At 41.4% G+C, this 20,179-nt stretch overlaps 1 protein-coding gene and 2 non-coding genes across 4 annotated transcripts; 2 read left to right on the forward strand and 1 right to left on the reverse strand.

Annotated features, from left to right (window-relative positions):
• Positions 1 to 2,245: 2,245 nt before the first annotated feature.
• Positions 2,246 to 2,457, forward strand: LOC148340880 (small nucleolar RNA U3). The gene has a single exon (XR_015842676.1). It is a non-coding gene; the product is annotated as a small nucleolar RNA U3 (small nucleolar RNA).
• Positions 2,458 to 5,003: 2,546 nt separating this feature from the next.
• On the reverse strand, positions 5,004 to 5,218 carry LOC148340881 (small nucleolar RNA U3). The gene has a single exon (XR_015842634.1). It is a non-coding gene; the product is annotated as a small nucleolar RNA U3 (small nucleolar RNA).
• A 2,374-nt stretch (positions 5,219 to 7,592) lies between these two features.
• On the forward strand, positions 7,593 to 18,101 carry ppardb (peroxisome proliferator-activated receptor delta b). 2 transcript variants are annotated; one of them, XM_088289176.1, is made up of 8 exons: positions 7,593 to 7,999; positions 11,915 to 12,292; positions 12,383 to 12,537; positions 12,634 to 12,772; positions 15,232 to 15,434; positions 16,078 to 16,284; positions 16,374 to 16,617; positions 16,685 to 18,101. In XM_088289176.1, exons 2-8 carry the CDS (start codon positions 11,974 to 11,976, stop codon positions 16,930 to 16,932), a joined length of 1,515 nt encoding a protein of 504 aa, XP_088145302.1. In that variant the 5' UTR covers positions 7,593 to 7,999; positions 11,915 to 11,973; the 3' UTR covers positions 16,933 to 18,101. The 2 variants fall into 2 exon arrangements, with proteins under 2 accessions (XP_088145302.1, XP_088145303.1); XM_088289177.1 differs by having other exon boundaries at positions 12,386 to 12,537.
• Positions 18,102 to 20,179: the final 2,078 nt, after the last annotated feature.

Here is a 20,179-nt window from a genome sequence, read left to right on the forward strand (position 1 = left end):
TTTCTGCTAGTTTGTGTACTGCTGTGATAAATGACTCAGCCTGCTCGCCATCTTGTTGACGTCTGGAGTTGAATTGTGCTCGTTCAAAAATGACGTTGTGTTTTCCCACGTAGTGGTTTTCAAATGCTGCTTTAACAGCTTCATAGTGCTTCTTATCTTCAGAATTTAACGGCAAAACCGCTAAAACGTCATCAGCTGCGTCTCCCATCGCATACAGGAGTGAATTTACTTGATATTCATCAGTTTTTCCATCCAACGCAGTTGCAATACGAAACCTTTCAAATCTTCTGATCCACTTTGGCCAACTTGACGGACAGGAAAAGTCAAATGGCTCCGGGGGGGATAACTGCACTGTTGTCGCCATCCCAGCTGATGAATCCCTGGTTTCTTAACGTTCAGGACATCCGCTTGAAGTTCCTCTCTTTACTTTTTCTTTTCGCGCCGTGCCGAGCCGTATCCTAGCAACGCGGCAAAAATAGCAGCTAACGCCGAAGCTACCTGCCGTCGTCTTCCACGCCGGTCATTTACGTTGCAACTGCCCGAAAAACGTCTTCCGGCAGCCAACTACACTTTACTGACCCGACAATAATTGTGAAGACTTGCAGTTCGCCACTTCTGACACCATGTATAATAATCACACGAGACACGGCGAGTACTTGTTAACACACTGTTTAGTCAATCCCCGGAAGTCCCTTCCACCCCACACTTCAATACAAAGCATTATGGGACATGTAGTCCTAAATACCTATTACTACAAAGGGGACGTGGTTCTATAAAATCATAGTCACATTTAAATATATAATTTATATATATTAGTCTCTGTATCAATGTATACTCTGGCCCATTGTAAAAAATAAAATAAAAACTTGCATGGATGAAACATGCATTATTTTAAATGACAATTGTAAGAAAGCGCACACGAACCCAACTGGTTGTAATTGGGACATTTAGTTATTTAAGTTTTGTCAAGTGTCAGATGGCAGCCAATGGCCAGGAATGAAACCTCCCACGGGTAACAAACAGTAGGTGCTGCATTGGAGTTAAATTTGCCAGAAATGAGCTTTTGCCTGTTAAACAGACGACGTTTGCGCAACAAAATCTGCTTTTTCAACTTCAGTCCGGACCTGCAACTTTGTGCCGCAGATGCCTCTTGCCGCTCATGCAGTCGAGTACGTTCGCGTACGCCACCGCTTGCAGCCAATTCATTAAGCTGTCAACGTCACGCAGCGAGTTGGCGTCGATTTCGGATAAACACCTCATTGATGAACCGAGGTGGTCTTTTTTTAACGTTCTGCGTAACGGAGCGATGTGCTTTTAGCTGAGTCTGGCCACTCTCGACAAATCAGTTTAGGATGAGTGGTGTAGGCGTACTCCCTGAGTGGCCTTGGTGGGAAAAAAAAGTAAGTCAAGGTAACGCTTATGGATTAAAATTCAATATATAATGACCAACTAGTAATTAATCTTACAAAAAGCTAATCGGAACACATTGTATTTGCATATCAAAACTGACAAGACTTGTCAGAAAGTGCATGGAAGATGCTCGTTCCTTCATTCTCTTTTAAGTCAACCTTGGAAAGGCGAATTGTTTTTTGATGTTTTCAGAGTTGAAGTGGGCCAAAGGAGAGATGTCCAAATACAGTTTGACCCATTATTTTGACATTAGAGACATTATTATATAAGCATCCTGAACTAAAGGAGTTGATCATCCCCAGTTAAAAAAAAATGAGAACAGTTGTCAGGACTAGAATTTATGCAATGGAACATTTTTTGGACAGCAAAAAGCAACCATATTTGTTTAGCAACCGTGAGCTGGTTCTTTTAGATCACAGGTGTCAAACTCAAGGCCCGGGGGCCAGATCTGGCCCGCAACCTCATTTTATGTGGCCCGGAAAGGGCAAATCATCTGCATCAACTTCCTGTTTCTAGCATATTTTCTTCACTTTTAACAACACTGAGATATGAGATATTGCTATTTATTTGTTACCAATCCTCCCCTTTTAAAATAAATTGAAAAATTGTTGAACAATTACTTACTAGCTTCTGATTTCAAAACTGGCTTTCCAATCAATTTATATGGGTTCACAGTCATACCGGCCCTCTGAGGGAAACCACAACTACGATGTGGCCCGTCCACAAAAATGAGTTTGACACCCCTATTTTAGATAAATGTGTGAGCAAAAGTAGGTCCTCTGAGTGAAAGTGGTCATCTTCTAGATGACTACCAGTCGTCCCAGGTTGCTGAGTTAAGACTATACTTTCAGGGATCATTTCCATAGTTCTTTACTTGGGAAATGTGTTTCTAAAGTGTTTGGTCTCGCTAACTACCATGATGAGACAAGATATTCCTTTGTGAACATGAAGCTGGCTGAGAGCAATGATGTCATCTGTTTTTTGCCATTGATGATTGTTCTTTGCTTTGCAGTGGAGCATAGATGAAAGGAATATGTTCAGAGTAGTTAGACTGATATGTCAAGTTAACATAACCCTTCTTATCCTGTTTCCTCTCCAGGTAAATATGGGTGTGCTGGACCCTTTCCCATCTGGTGTTGGACAGAAGGCTGACTCCATTCTTGACTAATTGCCAGTCAGTTGCAGAGCACAAGTAGCAAGAGACAACTGTTGACGAGCAGGATTCTTCTTCCCAGATAAAAACAAAAGCCCCAGTTTGACAGCACCCTCGCATGTAAAATGTGTCAGTGAAGAAGAAAACGAGTAAGAGAATACATAAAAATGTGAGTGGCTTGCAAAAGGACCACATGAAATGAATTTATATTAATTTGACATTTGATTAGATTTAGCATCGAACCAATAGAAACATAACAGATCCAATACTCTAAATGATTTAAAAGCCTAAATAACCGATTATAATATAAAATAAATATTTTGGGTTATTATTTTTTAAATGTATTTTTAGTTCACTTTGAGTTGAATTTTATGTATTAAATGCAATTCATACATTAAGATAGATTAATAATTTGTCACCCTATCGAAGTGAAATGCCGCAAACGCGCGAGAGTTAATAAGAACATTTGTATGTCATAACATTCATCGTCTAGGTATACTTTATGCACTCATAGTATGTTTCTCACCTGGTGTATTCTTCTCTTTGATTTCAAATAGAAAACAGCAGTTTATATTGTAATAAGTACACATAAAAATTTGTTTTTCATTTAATACAGGTAAAAGGAAGCAGAAGGCATCCATGTTCTGCAGGCAGTGAGTGGGATTCCCTCTGCCCTCCCAGGATGAGATTTTTCCCAAAATCCTGATTCCTTCCCCACAATGATCAGTGCCATCTGAGAAGAAAGAAGAAGTCAAATTTAAAGTTAAAAACTCATTTTTGAAGCTAGCACTGCTTAATATTTGGACCAATTGTCTGGAGGACCATCTTTGTATGGAAATAACTCATCATTCTGTCATCAGTGTTGAATTTATTTTTTTACTCTTCCAGATATTTTTTTTAACGTTAAGTCATTCAATAATGGAGTTTATTTGTCATGCTCTGTCTTACTTCAATACGGTTGACTGATATCATTGCAGTCATATGTGCTTATATGTGTGTATGTATAGTTTTGGCCTACAATTTTATTGACATAGCTGTCCAGATGCTGTCATCAGTAATAAGAAAAAAAAATTCCTGTGACTTCATTCAATGTTAAAGTTGAACTGTAAATTGTAGAAATGTGCGCGTGTGCATGCGAGTGTGTACACATGCATGTCCTGTGAGTGAATGTCAACTAGTTCAACGTATAATCTGCCTTTCGCCCAAAGTCAGCTGGTATAGACAGGTGCACTGTGAATAAAAAAAAAGATAATTGAATAACAGCTCTTGTGTTGACCAATAAGTTGCAACTACCCTGAACATATACGTGCATCAGTACATTGCTTCAAGCACTAAACACTCAATGGGAAAAAACACACAGCGTGATAAAACCTTTGAAGGGGCAAGGTTCTCACTCAGAGAGGAATAGTACCATTTCTCACATCATGGCAGCAAGCAACACTTAACACATCAGAAAAGCATCACCAAAGTGAAAAACTATTATATATAAAAAAACAATAATAATTTAAATGAAAAAAAGAAAAGATCCTTACAAGTACTGTTTTTACACCACAATGAGCGACGACGACAGGAAGTCACCTGGATAACGACCACTTTCACTCAGAGGAGCCACTTTTGCTCGCACTCATCCAAAACACCCAGTTAATCGTTGGGAAAACAAAACCAATTAAGAAATGTAGCTTTTTTTCCATTGGTTTTGTTCAACTAAACACCATAGTACACATATATATGATTTGTGATTCTAAGTAAAGGAGTGCTTTGATCTGCTTTATTCGTGAATTTCCCTGAGACCACTTGTCTTGTGATTTTACACTATATACAGAAAATTGAATTGACAAGTCGACAGGTGAAAAGCATCCTTAATGTTATGACATACAAATGTTATTACATTCCAAAAATTACAGATTACATATCAATCTTAACATATGAATCACATTTCATACATAAAATCCAAAAAGTGTTGCAAAATACAATAATTAAAAAATAATACATAAAATAACTGCTTCGCATCATCAGTTATGTTTTAAAATCATTTTGAGTTTTAATGCTGTTGTGTTAACATTGCTTAAAATCTAAATCTGTTTCCATCTATTAACCCAACTGGGTCGACAAAAGACCATTTTATGTGGTCCTTCTGCAAGCCACTCTGACGTACCATATTATTTTATTCGCATTCTCCTTTAATTGTATATTTTGCTAGCATGGGTGCTGTCAAAAGGCTGCTTTCGGTTTTACTTAAGAAGAAAAATCCTGCAAGACAATGGCTGTCATTTTCGAGATGCCCTGCAACTAAATAGCAACCAGTTGAGAGTGGAGGGTGCCTTCCTCCAAAACGCAGCCAAGAAAGGGTCTCACACCCCACAAACTTAATGGGTGAGAAATATTTTAAAAGGACAGGCAATATTGCAAAACAATACATCCTATCTTAACCAACTAGTTGACTACTCAGAACATATTCCTTCCATCTATGCTTCATTATGAAGCACAGAACAATCATCAAAAGCAGAGAGCATATGATGTAACCATTGCTCACCACCAGTTTCAGGCTCAGAAAGAAATATATTTTCTCATCATCGTAGTCAGCGAGACCAAACACTTGGGAAAAACATTTCGCAAGTCGAGAACTATAGAAATGATCCCTGAGAGTATAGTCTTAACTCAACAATCTGGGATGATTAGTAGTCATCTGGAAGATGACCACTTTCACTGAGAGGACCTACTTTTTCATGTACTCATCCAAAAGAACCAGCACAAGGTTGCCAAAAAAAAATGAAGGTACCGTAGTAATGTAGCTTTGTCATTACTTTTGCTAAACTAAACAACATAACATGCAAGGATTTGAATGAGATCAGCATTCATGGCAGTTTTCTGAGCCGATGGTCAAGAGTAAAAAATTACAGGAGACCACACACCACTGGGTAATCCCGGGGTAGGGAACTCTGGTTCCTGGAATGCCATCACTGCCCGTTTTAGAGCTCACCCAACTCCAAACACACCTGATTTAAATGAGTACATGGACTTAATTTGTGCTACCAGTTGTGGTGGACTGCTCCTCTGTACCGCGAAGGGGCACTGCCAGGGACAAAGGCCCCATGAAAAGAAATGTTACTGGCGCCCCCACGCAGCTGGCCAGTAGGCCGGCGGAAAGTTTTGATTCCGTTTTGCATTTTATTGAGATTTTTTACGATTCCCATATTTGTGAAAACAATATGACAGTTACTTGGTAGCGTAAGCACTGAAAATATGATAAAATTCGTGTAGATTCAATCATTTGCCACAAGACTGAGACCTTATATCCCAAAAACATCTCTTTCTTTAAATAATTGTAATTTGAACATGATCATCAATAGAATCAGCAAGCAAACAATAAAATAATAATAATTATTATAACAATAATAATACAATGATAACAATAAATGAATAAATAAAATCAGCAGCTGATATTAAATTGTCACAAACTTATAAGGCAAAATGCCAATTTAAAAATGTAAGAACAGTCCACTATGTCACAAAGACTAGAGAAAAAAACGCACAGGTGTACAGACGTTTATGTGGTTCATATTGTCTGTCAGTCATGTTCAATTAACTCTCCTGAGCAAAATAAAAATATATACAATCGGGCCATTTAACATTACTGCCTACAATAAAAAGAAAATTAAAAGGCCAAGGTTATTTTAACAGACTCCCTTTGGCCTACATTAAAAAGTTAACACAAGCTAATTTATCCCTTCCTTAAACGTATTCATTGATGTAACTTAAAACCATACACAAATTTAAAATACAATTATATTTAACTATATTTTGCTATTAAAGAGATGGCCAAATTGTAACTTTTGACAAAACCTTTATTTTGAAAGCTAAACGCTGCTGAGAGATATTTCTGCTAAGAGAGATCTCGGTGAGCGTCCAGGTCGCCACAAACCGCGCATACTTTATTGGACGCGCACGTCATTGCATTCTATTAGTTCACCACTCGATGGCAGGTGCATTTCACACACTGTAAATTTACATTTTGTGCAATTGTACTTTTCGGATATGTTTTGAAGCAATTGCAAACACAATGGCATTATCCAGTAAATTAAGCCCAGCGAAACGTTCCTCTTGGCTTGGACTTTTCCCTGATTGATTATAAGTGTGATTTTATTTGGGTTATATTTCATGTAACCCAGACTGTGGATAGCGTAAAGAATGAGACGTACGCGTGCGCGTATGCACGTCAACCGCTGGCTCCACCGCACTGAAGTTATTGATCACTCTGGCCAACCCGCTCAAAAGTGTCTGTTGCTATACTTTTGCATCTAGGTTCATTTAGGCAAATGCATAAAAGGATCTTCATAATTTAGGAGGTCCTGATGCCTTGTATGTCAAAGGGAACTAGTATGAAGCATACGTGAACTTTATTTATTTATTTTAGACATTAGCTTTTGCTATTGAGCTATATTGTTGTGCAGGATTGCGAGACTGTTGGGCCAAATAATATTTTAAGAATGACATTTCTGTTTCAAGAAATTGGCCACACCACCTGAGAAAAAACTATCAGAGGCGCACTGGCTCACTCAAAAACCCACTGAAGGCCCAGGGACGAAATTAACTACCCACCTCTGTGTGAACCGGGGATCAAAGGTATTGAAGGCAACTGCTTCAGAGAAGACGTTCCCCATCCCTGACCTTATCTATGAGAAGTATTTGATGTGTTTGGAAACTTGAAGCGACAAAAGTTTAAAAAAAAATGCTTTTTGGATTTGGTAAAAAATAAATAAATAAAACAACAACAATAATATATTTTCTTTTATTCTTCTACTACACACACTGGAGAGGGAAAGAGGGAAACTATTTTTGCATTGCATTGAAGTTTTTTGTTTTGCCAGGTGAGTGAATGAACCATTTTAAGCACTTTTTTCCACAAGTGACAGCACTTGTAGTACTTTTGCTACTTATAAAATATATATTTAAGTAATATTGTGACCAGTAGGATTGTTGTTGTTTGTGGACAGCGGTGTCCTGACACGTGACGTCACGGGGTGGGCGGTACTTAAACACGAGTTCGTAAAGCGAAGCAAAACTCAGAACAACAAGGAGACAGTCGTTGGGGGATTATTGCCAAACTTGGCCGAGACACACCGGTGATATGGTTCCCCGTCAAGGTGTCTCCTTTCGGACTCCCCGTGTCAGGTCAACATGGACGCTTTTCGAGTGACGAAGGAAGGCCCGAGTCATTGTTGAGTTTTGAGCTAGCCGTGTGACGTTAGCTCGCGCGGCTAGTAACTCCTGCTAACGACTGGGCTGGCAGCTTCAAACAACTTGTCAACAGCCGAGGCGATCGATAGATTATCCCAGGCACAAATCGGAAGTGTTGTCGACACGCGCCCGCTGTGCAGCCCTGCCGCGGTTTGTCGCTGCGCTGACGGCCATCAAATCTGCAGCACTTTAAGCGAGGTAAGTGGTGTTGGCAGGTCGGCATTTAAAGGCACCCACGGGAATGTGGGTCAGCCACGCGAACACAGTTGCGCCTATCAAGGTTAGAAGCTAACTAGCTAAGTTAGCATGTCCTGTTGAAGTCTTCAGTCCCCGAAGCGCCGCTAACTTAATAAAGTACACTGGCGGTGTACTTTCTCTATTTGACAGCTCAAAAGCAGGAAACCGTTTTCTAACCCACTAGTCAAGTATCAATTATCTTAACGTATCCAAATACCGGCAACGGATATTGCTTCCAGTAGGTCGCGGACGAGTGCTTTTGTTCGGAAACACATTTCCACCACGCAATATCACATTTTCCCTTCTAAACAAAGCAGTTCCAGTAAGATTATTCTCGGGTTTGTAATGTGATGAAGAGGCAAATCGACATTATACAGGTTTATTCCACTAGGGGGCCCTGGAAAAACACTCCACCTCCCCCTCGCAAAAAGACCCCAACCCCACCCTCCTTTCGCTCTTTTGCGAGCAACACAGCAGTTCAGTGTGTACACAGTGTATGCACCATGTCCCCTTGTACACGGTGCACCCTTGCATGAAAGCCAAGCAAACAACAATGCAGATGGCTCCAGACACACGGCCACAAGGTTTGTAGATTGCAAAGAACAGCGTGAACTTCCCACCCACGATTCATCCTGTTCCTGTGTTTTCCTTGCTGATCTGGACTGTTGCTTGCATTACCCGTAATGCTTGTTCACAATGATTTCAACTCAAGCAATTACTTGTCATATGCTTGTAGTCTGTAAAATAAGAAATAAAATGCAACGCTATACCATAAGAAGGGCCAGACTGACTAGTCAAAATAAAAATAATCGTCTGGAGTTTTGCAGATTAAAGGCTGATATAATCTTACTTTCTCATGATGTTCTGTAAATATGGGCAGTAAGTAAAGGACCTGCATGGCCGACAGAATGCTATTCTGTGTGAATTCCATCCTTCTCCAGCCCTTCATATACCCATTCAAACACAATGTCTCAACGGGCATAACTTCTTTTGATGCTGGAACGGATTAATTGCATTTACATTCATTGCATCGGGAAACAATGCCTTGATTTATGAACGGTTCTGGTTACAAATGGGCGCACCCAACCAATTAAAATTGTAGTTTAAGATTCCACTGGGTATGTTTTAGTGATGCATGATATGAAACATTTTAACCTATAATGATGACTCATTATTTCCTGCTTCATATGGCCGATATGATTATATATGTATTTTTTGTATACTACCAAAATCTGTCTTCAAAGAATAAAAAATTAAATCTCACTTCTTACTCATTCACTACCAGCCGAGTTAAAAAAAAAAATAGATCTTCGAAGTCTATAGCCGTCAATGACAGTAAATGAGTAAATGTAGTGGGGTCAGCAGCAACATACAGTCTCATGTTTTTCTACTTTCTGAACTCTTAGTCGCTTCAGATTGACCGGGAGGCGATGAGCAATCCCAAAGGCTCTGATGCGTATAGCCCCTAGTAATAAAGTTTTGTAATTACTCCACTAGTATTTTATATATATTTAATATATAATATTTTAAAAAATGAAATGGTATAATATGAGCACGGTAGCCCTGTGCTTGCGCACGTGATTGTGACTGCTGACTCCCACACGAGCGAACAAGTTGACAGACCAGAGAGTGCTTGTTGATGATTTATGTAAACAAACATGCAAATGACCACATGGCAAGTCCAGTAAAACTACTGCATTTGTTCCAACTTGATTTAGTGGCCAGCCTATGAGAAGACATCTTTAAGCACCAAAATAAAAACAAAAGATTAGAAACAGCACTTACTATAGCTGCACTTCAACGAGTGTATTCCAACAAGTACAGTACGACACCGTGTAGTGTCATCCATCCAGGTTCTGAACCACTTATCCTCACTATGAGCAATTATTGTAAACAAAGCTCAGCTCGACTTGGCTGACCTGATTTTATTCACGCTGCCTCTGCCGCTTATCAAACCCGACAACAATCCAAAAGAGGTCCCGCTCGAATGCTATCTCGTCCGCAATCTTGAAATTGCGGTGATGCTCAGCTGCCCTGCTGTTGTTTACGTTCCCTTCCGCCACGTACAGCATCTGCCAGACCGACAACAATTCACAGAGATCCCGCTGGTCGCGCAATCTCGTCCATGATGTTTAAAGTGTGGTGAAAAGTCACTGGAACTCATCAATTTGTACTGTAATCCAATGTCAATGAATCTAAAAAAATTATGGTGTCTAGCAACACAGATAAAAATATAATTAAATAGGAAACTGCATTGGTTGTCATTATTCTCTAGCGGCTCCAGATGCAAAAAGTTTAAAAAGTTATGTGGTTATTTTGTTGTTTGCTTCAAACCCTTAGTTGTTGGATTAGGATTGTGGATGTTTTATACATGCATTTAGAAATGTATTGTGAAAATTGAAATATATTTAAGAGCACATATTTTGAACATATGCAGGTATTTTTAGAAAGTGCGTGGTCCATGCAAGCGCTTTACCAATGGTCTTACCTGGGCTTGAGCCCAGCGGCCTATAGAAATAAAGGACCTATCAGAATTTGAAAAAAAAAAGTTGTTGCTGTTTCTGAGAGGCCTGGTGGACGAATGGTTAGCACGATGGCCTCACAGTGCAGAGGTCGTGGAATAGATTCGGGCTCCGGCCTTCCTGTGTGGAGTTTGCATGTTCTCCCTGTGCCTCCATGGGTTTTCTCTGATTTCTTCCCACATTCCAAAAACAGAACACTCTAAATTGACCCTAGGTATGAGTGTGAGCGCAGATGGGCGTTTGTCTTTGTGTGCCCTGCGATTGGCTGTTAACGAGTCCAGAGTGTAGCCCGCCTATTGCCCGAAGACAGCTGGGATAGGCTCCAGCACGCCCGTGACCCTTGTGAGGAGAAGCGTAACAGTTAATGGATGGATGGATGGTTTTTCTGTCAATCACATTACATTCTGGCCATGAGTTGACGAACTCGCAGGTGATCTGGGCTGCGCCGTGGCTGTACTAGAGAGTGCCAATGAGAAGTTTCATATCGTTTCATATTATTCTGACACTTGTTGAAATTTCTGTTATTCACTTACCGCTGCAATACACAGATCCCGCTCTACTTTTTCCATACTATTGTGATCTACGCAATTATTGTAGGCACAAGAATGCACTACGTGTGCTAATTTGACAAAGTGTAATTGTTATATCAGGGCAATGCAATAAAAACACATTTTTTATTGATAAAAAGTATAGTGTGTGAACTTTTTGATTTGTGGTCTATTGTATTTGTTAAAATTTATGAAATGAATAAATATGCATGCTGACATGTTTGTCAATGTAAAATAATATAGCATTCATCAGAGTTCGCCAGGGTTAAATGTCACAAATGTTCGCAAAACGTTCATCAGAGGTTCGCCAACAGTTGTAGTGATTTTTCTTGTTGCAAGGAAATTTTGAACTTTCAAAATTCCCTTGCAACAAGAAAAGTACAGGCAAAAAGCTGTCCGACGTCTGACGACAGTTTGGCAAACATTTTCGACCTTAAACGAACCCTGACGTGAACGCTCCGTGTCTGTGTGTCATTGTTCGCCCCTTAGTGGGATAAGGGCTTTAGAGTTGGGGAGGGGGGGCAATATTTGATGGTTAGCCCCAGGGCCTATGAATAGGTAAAAGAGGCCTGGGTCTTATGTGAATAACCGCCCACCCCCACCCCGGTAGCAGTGTTGAAAAATTATGGCCCCCTGCAGCATTCCAGTTGGCTATTCCGGTATATAATAAAATGTTTCTGAAAGAATTGGAAGAATAAAGTACTGTGATATTTCTGTTTGGACTGTTGCAGTATATAGAGAGGTACATTGTTGTTCTTGAAGTGATCAGAGTTCTGCATGTAATCCACAATCTATTTTTCAACTAGTGGGCTACCATGGCAACGTGACAGGAGAGAGGCCCGCTAAGTGCGCTTCAAAAGGAAACATGGAGGGCCTACAAGAACCTGCCCCCGAGCACCACAACAGGGTCAACGGCTACTGCCAGCCAAGTTCACCCGAGGATGCGGCTGATGTTAAGTGGCCTGCACCCCAGGGGGAATCCCAGGGGGAATCCCAGGGCTCAGATAGCTGCGGGGGTGCGAGTGCATCGGAACAAGTGGACCTGGATGACCCCAAAGGCCCTGAGAGCGATGTTGAGGTCAAGGAGGAGCTGGAGGATGCGTCCGCCAAGCAAGGTGAGCGGGAGAGAAGAAAAAGTGCCGATGAAGAAAACAATCACAGCAGTGCAGCATCAAGCTACACCGGTGAGAAATCCCCTCCCCCACCCGTCAAGCTCTTGTTACATATCCAGTGGAGATGTAGCGCCGTACTATTTATTGGTGCATTTCCCAAAGCAGACCTTTCCCACACGCCATCACCATCGCTGTCCGAGCAGCTGCGTCTGGGCCGTGAGGAGAGCACAACCTCTGGTATCAGCGTGGAGTGTAAGGTCTGTGGCGACAAGGCGTCAGGATTCCACTATGGTGTACATGCCTGTGAGGGTTGCAAGGTAATTCCACCTCGGTGTGTTTGTTTGTGCGTGTGTGTGTCTGCCGTTCAATATCACAAAGCACTCCAGTGTGAGTTTCTGATCTTCTTTCCCTAGGGATTTTTCAGACGAACTGTGCGCATGAAATTGGAATATGATCGCTGCGAGCGTTCCTGCAAAATTCAGAAGAAGAATCGCAACAAGTGCCAATATTGTCGTTTCCAGAAGTGCCTTTCTTTGGGAATGTCTCATGATGGTAAGTGAGACTGATATTTTACTTTATAGATTTGGATAGATACTGTCGATAATGCAACATTACAGAGGTTAAAAAGCCATTGCAAACTGTAGGCCGTTCCAAATGCAGAAGGTTGCGTCACAAAGGGCATAATATTTTGAATTCCATACCGGGTCGATCGCGGCCCATGTTAACGACAACTGCCGTTGGCGCCGTTTAACCTACAGGGTGGTGGTGGAAATTCAGCGACTGTGGGTGGAAGAACAGGTGCAAAGCGGGTTCATAGGCAGAAAGAGAAGAATAAAGTCCAGAGCCTAGACCTGAAAGTGCTCATTTTGAATGTTGTGACTATGACAGGAAAAACTAGAGAGTTGGATGACATGATGATTAGGACAACGGTAGATAATATATTGTATGTTATGGGAAAGAGAAGTTGAGGCGCGACTCAGGAGAGAAGAGGTTTATATGATGACGATTTGAACAGAAGTTGCAAAAGTGCCATCTCATCTCCTCCTTTTTATTCTGCATTTAGACAAGCGTTTATCAGAGAAAATATGCATGCACATGATGACCCAAGAGTGTGGAATTCTCTTCTGTATACATGCCAGGCGGCTAGATGGTGCAACTCTGCCATGCCCGTGCAAATGCGTAAAATGTTCCTTTGACTCAATGCTCTGCGTTCTACATCAGTAATCTGCGCCGTGAAAACCAAAATGAGGGCGACAAGCAGAAAATAGATGAATAAGACCGTGAAATTGTTGGAAGGACTCCTGTTGGTTTATTAAAGCAGCCAGAGCAGCTTGAAGGGCCGACAGATGGATATAGTTAGACTTGTTTATTTGTTTCCCTGCACTAGCAAATGTTAGCGTATGTTTTAGCTTGCATGCACACTACCTCGTTTAAAGCTGATGTATGTTTGACCATGCCTGCGCCCATCAATACGCTGCATTTATATGTTTAATACTAAAATAGCACCCGTAACTGCGACTGCGGTTTTAAATACGGTGCACCTTATCGTCGTGAAATACGGTAATTTGAGTACCTCGGTTCCAAAAAATGCTTGAGTCATTTTTTTCCGCCTTGTGTCAGGAAGAAGTCAAACTAACCGCAGCAACAATTGTTCATGCTTTACATGACAGTAACTTGGCACTAACGCAGTACGAAGGCCACCTTCAAAGTAAATCTTACTTAACCAATATATGGAAAGCATTGCTAGTGAGGTTTTATTTTGAAGTTGTTTCCAGCAGCGTGTCGCGACGTAACAAATGACTTGGCTGTTTAGAGGGGTCTTTTATTGCTATTACAAACTATTGCTTCTGATGACAAAACTGCCTTGAATAATGTTTGATCGGTAATTAAGGGCTCTAAAAAAATACTTTATTACGCCGACACTGTAATGTACGGTGCTAGAAGTGCTAGCCACGCGCCAGTTACAAGACCTAAATGACTCTGCACACTTTAATGTCTGTCACTGCCATTTCTACTGATTTCTTTTTAATAAACCAGGCTTACTCAAGTGTGTTGTTTTAGCCAGCAAAATTGCTACTCTGCTTCTGACGTCACTTTGTCTAAAAAATTTAAGGGGAGAGATTTAAATTCAAAATCCTCAGTAATGTTTTTAGGGTGAAATTTCAAAGTTGGTCTTTGAAAAATCCAGCATACCTGCGCACAACCCTAGTGAGGCTAAGCAGTGTAGAGGATGGACAGACTGTGAAAAATTCAGCGCACCAAAGCTCCAGCGAGGGGTCTGACTCCATAGGCGAGTGTGGCCGCACTAGACGCGTTAATTTTCAGATGAGTGGCGTAGGCGTACAACCCAAGTGGCCTTGGTGGGGAAAAAAAGGAAGTCAAGCTAGCGATTCTGGATAAAATTGGAATATAAAACGACCTACGAACAGTTAACCTTGGGAAAAGCCTCTCGAAATTCATTGTTTGCATATCTTGATAACTTTAAAAAAAAAAAAGTCTTTGTCTTCAGTTTTCACATACCTTAGGTGACCAGATTTTCAAAATTAAAATCCAAGATACTCCAATTTTGCTGAAAATCAGATGTATGATAAATTCTCACCAGGAATTATGTATAACAAATTTAATCACTCGTCAATCTGTTAACTGGTAGTGTCATTATTTTAGCTAATGCTAAATGCTATAATAAATTATATAAATGTGAACAGAAATACATAAGGAAGCTCATGATTGTTTTATAAGAGCAGCTGCTTGCTTGTGTGATAAGCTCCAATTTACATATCATCCGATTAGTCAGTTAATCGCAAATATTATTGATAATGTGTCAATTATCAAAATAATTGTTTGTGGGAGTCCTACTCCAGATTGTGCACCTATTGGGGTATTCAATTTGCTGACTTTCAATATTGCACTCTAGCATTGTGAATGTCTGAATGGTGTTGAGATTTTCTCATTATTCAGTTGTGGAAAAAATAGTCAGGATATGTAAGAGAAAAAAAATTGTGTTTGATCAGCAATCAGGTATGGCCGCATGCCCGAGGCAGAGAGGAAGAAACTGGTGGCGGGCCTGCTTGCAGAAGAGTTAAACCTCAGCAAACCAGGAGGCTCCGACCTGAAGACGTTGGCCAAGCAAGTCTACACAGCCTACTTGAAGAATCTCAGTATGACAAAGAAGAGGGCCCGCAGTATCCTGACAGGAAAGACCAGCAGCACCTCAGTAAGACTGATTGTTTTAGCCATTCACCAGAATGCTTATCTCTTATAGCGTGCTACATCAAAGCTGGAGCATGACCTGTTGTATGATGCTGATCCGACATCCATTTAGGGCGTCTTTCTAAACTAAATTTCCAGCTGAGGTCTAATATGTATGGGAATGTGACTTGTAAGGCGTAAAGTGAATTGCGTTAGAGCTTGATCACAAAATTAATTCAACTTTAATTTATACCATCATAAAACCTTTAACTTAACCACCAATGTTTGAAGTATTATTGTCATAGAAACATAAGCTGAAGTTAACCAGTCTCATACAATTAAGTTAAGACACTATAAAGCTGTCTTTAAGCATGCTTATCAATTTGAATGACAAATACACACATAAAACACAAGTAGTGGCAAAAAGCTAACAAACTAAGCTTGATGCCTAAAATGAGGTCTGGTGAGGTAACGCTGATGGTTCGCATGATATGTTGACAAATGCGTGATGCACAATGACTGTTCCTACTCCAAAAATGGTTTGAATTTTGGGTGGTATTTTGCCACCCACTGGTTTGATGGAATTCCAAACTGCGACTTTTAGCGCAGCGGATCGTCAAGGCTTGGCAGCATCATTATAGTCTCTTTCTCTCTTGTCCCGGCGTCAGCCATTTGTGATCTATGATGTGGACACGCTCTGGAAGGCCGAAAGTGGTTTAGTGTGGAGCCAGTTGCTTCCAGGCGCTCCCCTTACCAAGGAGATCGGGGTGCACGTGTTTTACCGCTGCCAGTGTACCACGGTGGAGACGGTGCGCGAGCTCACTGAGTTTGCCAAGAGCATTCCAGGGTTTGTTGACCTCTTCCTGAACGACCAGGTCAGTGGCTTCTTCGTGCAATGGCAACTGGTGATGTGAGGCCGTGGAAGAAGGGCGTCATTCGTGTGTATATGTGTTTATTGCTGTAGGTGACGTTGCTGAAGTACGGCGTGCACGAGGCGATTTTTGCCATGTTGCCATCTCTCATGAACAAAGATGGACTCCTGGTGGCCAATGGTAAAGGCTTTGTGACCAGGGAGTTCCTGCGCAGCCTAAGAAAGCCTTTCAGTGAGATCATGGAACCCAAGTTTGAGTTTGCCGTCAAGTTCAACGCTCTGGAGCTGGATGACAGTGACCTGGCCCTCTTTGTAGCCGCCATTATCCTATGCGGAGGTGCGAAGGAATCGTCTCCGTACTCCATGTGCTTGCTCAGCTGTGATTGACGCTCATGTCTCTCCAGATCGCCCCGGCTTGATGAATGTGAAGCAGGTGGAGCAGAGCCAGGACAACATCTTGCAGGCCCTCGACCTCCACCTGCAAGCGAACCACTCTGACTCGGTCTACCTCTTCCCCAAGCTGCTACAGAAAATGGCGGACCTCCGCCAGCTGGTCACAGAGAATGCTCAGCTTGTGCAGAAGATCAAAAAGACAGAGTCTGAGACATCGCTGCATCCTCTGCTGCAGGAGATCTACAAAGACATGTATTAATTAAACTGCTCAGAGCAATACTGTTACAGACTGACTACACACTTATTAGAACAATACACTGTGTTCAGTTAAACACTGTTCCAACTGAGGTCATGGCTATGCCCCAGCACACAAATTGTCACGTGTGCATCTGGAATAGGTCCCCCCTCATTTCCACAAAGGTCACATCACGTAAGAAAACATTTGAGTTTTCTTACCAAAGCTGCTCCCTGCAGGGGAAATAATTTCACGTTACATATATGTAGACTTACGCGGTGCTGTGGAGAAGAGCCATTTGGTGTGGGCATGGTGCATCCTGAAGATAATGATTGGATGAAGCTGACAATGTGCAGGTTGCTTTTTGTTTACGTCTTGTCTTCAGTCAGTGACCTTCAACTTTACCCTTTGGCTGTGTGGACCTCACTTGGCGCAGGTGCCTGTGCAATAGCATATCCATTAATCAGCGTGGACAGCCAAGCCATCTAGCCATATGCAATACACATACACACATGACCTGCACAAGTACAAGGGACACATCCTGTTTCAGATCGACACATTATTTTGATTAGTTTTTTTCCTTCTTCCTTGTAATTATGTATAATTATTTGTAATTGTTGATTATATTTGTAAAACATGAACTTCATCACATCATCGTATGTACTTGCCTATATTTGTTGTTTCTTACCTTCCTGCTTGGTTTGCGAAAAATACCATCAACTTTACACAACTTTTCCTTTCAGGCAGTGATTTGCACATCCAGTACAGGCGGCCTATATGCTCAATGTTTTGAAAACGGTACAGTAGCCTACTCCACAAACTTTCCTCTTGTACAATTTCATTATTTTTCTTGCCGTTTTTGTTTGTTTTTAGCCTTTTTGCAAGTGTTTCCTTTAGTGCGGCCTCGTTCATCTCTTCTACCTCTTTTGTATGACAATATTCCGCTGTCTCGCTGCAGCACATGCCATTCTTTGCCTTATTTGTTGTAAATGGGTACAATGTATTTCAGTAGTGGTCAAGCAAGTGAACAAAGTGTGATTGAACTGTCAAAAAAACAAACAAAAAAAAACACCGGAAGTAATTGTGATCTACCTCTCTAAAATGTGCCAAATATGTTCACCCAATGACTTGAAATGATCGTAATATGTTAACCAGAGAAATGATATCTCTTTCATAAACTACTAGAACTGCTTTTTATGGGGTTCCATTTGTGCCAAAAATGTGTTGTTGCGCCTAGTGTCTGTATATGTTATGCATCATGAGGATGTGTTATTTGCCAGTGTCATGCTTGTAATGGAGTGTTGTCTTGTAGTGTAGTTTGGCAATGTAATTAGAATGTGTCATTTCACAACGTCGTTGCTACGGGTTGTTAGACAATGCCATTTTTAGATGTCCATGTTCGGTGTAAATGACAGCGAGCCCGCCAGCAGTCAACAACTGCGACAGTGATCCGCCAATGAGCCTGCCAGCGAGCCTGCCACAGCTCCTGTAGTCAGCAGCGGCCCCACACTTATTACGGGAGTCCGCCACTGCGAGTCTGGTACTTTTTGTTAGACGGCCGAGGCCCCACCGACGACAATATCCAGGCTCCACTGCATTAGCCGCTAGCTTCATCACCTCGGCCATCCGTACCACCACTTGCTAGGACCTGCTACACCACCAGGGACGACCAGACATTCAACTTCAACGCCATCAATATATGCTGCCAAAACAGAAGTCAAGAGGTAAAGCCAGAGTGCGAATATAAAAAACACGGACAGGTACATGAATTACTCCAGCAACAAAAAGAATTGTTCACCGCACTAATGAATTAACGGGAACACTTCAAAGATTTGTCCAAATAACAATGGACTCAAACAATTGCACTGCAAGAAATACAAGCAAGTCTATAGTTTACACAGAAGGAAGTCGAGGATATTAAAATAGTCATATTGAACAAATGGAACACTGCAAAAATGTGCAAACAAATACATACGATGCGTGATAGTCTTTTAACTGATAAAATGGACTACTTAGAAGGCCAGTCAAGAGGAAACAAGTTGGCCATACAAAGAGTGGAGGACACACAGTGAGAGACATGAACAGTCACTTAAGAAAAAATACAGCTGCAGGAACAGATCGTGTTGGAGCGAGCGCAACGGACAGGGAAACCTGAACCTGGGAGCATTACGCCCAGGCCTGTTGTTGTTAAATTTGAAAAATAGGAAGATAAAACAATGGTTTTACAAAAAAGCAAAATACCTCAAGGGCACAAATATATATAAACAAAGAAGCTACACATCAAAAAAGAGAGGAACTGATCGCAAAATTGCGGCACAAAAGCGGCATGCGACAAAGGATATATTGCATAGATACGATATGATTAATTTATAATTTATAATGCAAGCACGCCAAGACAGCAGCAACAGGTTCAATATGAATAAGCATGCATGCTGAACATTATCCCTGGAATACTAAGATGACATACACCAATAAAATGGCTTAACCACATTGAAGAAATATATTCAAAAACTTTTCAATATGTTGAATATAAAACGTTTGATCGAGAAAAATAATCTATATCCAGATAACCACTTCTATTCAAATAATCCTACATTTGGGTATGAATATTATACCGATGACCAGTTTAATGAAAACATAAAAATGGACAATTGTCATGATCCGCGTCGGGCATGACAGGGTTTTGTTATTGTTTTCGTGCGCATGCGGTTTTGTTATTGTTTTCGTCACCTCCCTGCCATGTGCACTTTGTTTTTGTTTTGATCAGCCAAGTAGGGGCGTTTCCCCTCAGCACCTCGCCCTGACCAGCCACGCACCTGCTCCCCATTAACGATCACACACCTGATTCCCATTTGCTCCCCTGATTACCGGACTATTTGAACACCTCATCCCGACAGCTCTGTGTCGGAACATTTCTCCTGCTACTCCATACCAGGACTGTCACGGACGCTTCCCGATCTCGTTCTTGCTCTCGTTCACGTTCATGTCCCTCAGTATTTGTCACTCTCTTTGTTCCTCGTTCTCGACCCAGTTTAGTCATGTTTTAGTTTACCCTTTGTTATTTGTTGCACCCTGCCACGTTGTTTGTCTTTGTTTCACTCAGTTAATAAATCCCCTTTCAGTTACCCTTTTTCCCTGCTTCCTCGCACCTTGGGTCCTTCCCCACCTCGCCTACCGGCGAATCTTGACAGAATGTTCCGTCCACATCCGGACCCAGCGGGAAGCTCTCGGCGGCGTCGCCGTCGTCGCCGTCCGGACTTCTCTCCTCCGC

Source organism: Idiotropiscis lumnitzeri, chromosome 3 (assembly GCF_059441095.1).
Source record: "Idiotropiscis lumnitzeri isolate Australia: NSW breed Sydney's pygmy pipehorse chromosome 3, RoL_Ilum_1.0, whole genome shotgun sequence".
Classification (NCBI taxonomy): Eukaryota; Metazoa; Chordata; class Actinopteri; order Syngnathiformes; family Syngnathidae; genus Idiotropiscis; species Idiotropiscis lumnitzeri.

Excerpts from the sequence above, each read along its gene's own strand:
- ppardb (XM_088289176.1), top strand. The coding sequence starts at position 11,974 with ATGGAGGGCCTACAAGAACCTGCCCCCGAGCACCACAACAGGGTCAAC. Across the intron at positions 12,538-12,633 it reads ATGCCTGTGAGGGTTGCAAG|GGATTTTTCAGACGAACTGT; the intron begins GTAATTCCACCT and ends TTCTTTCCCTAG. Across the intron at positions 15,435-16,077 it reads GAAAGACCAGCAGCACCTCA|CCATTTGTGATCTATGATGT; the intron begins GTAAGACTGATT and ends TCCCGGCGTCAG.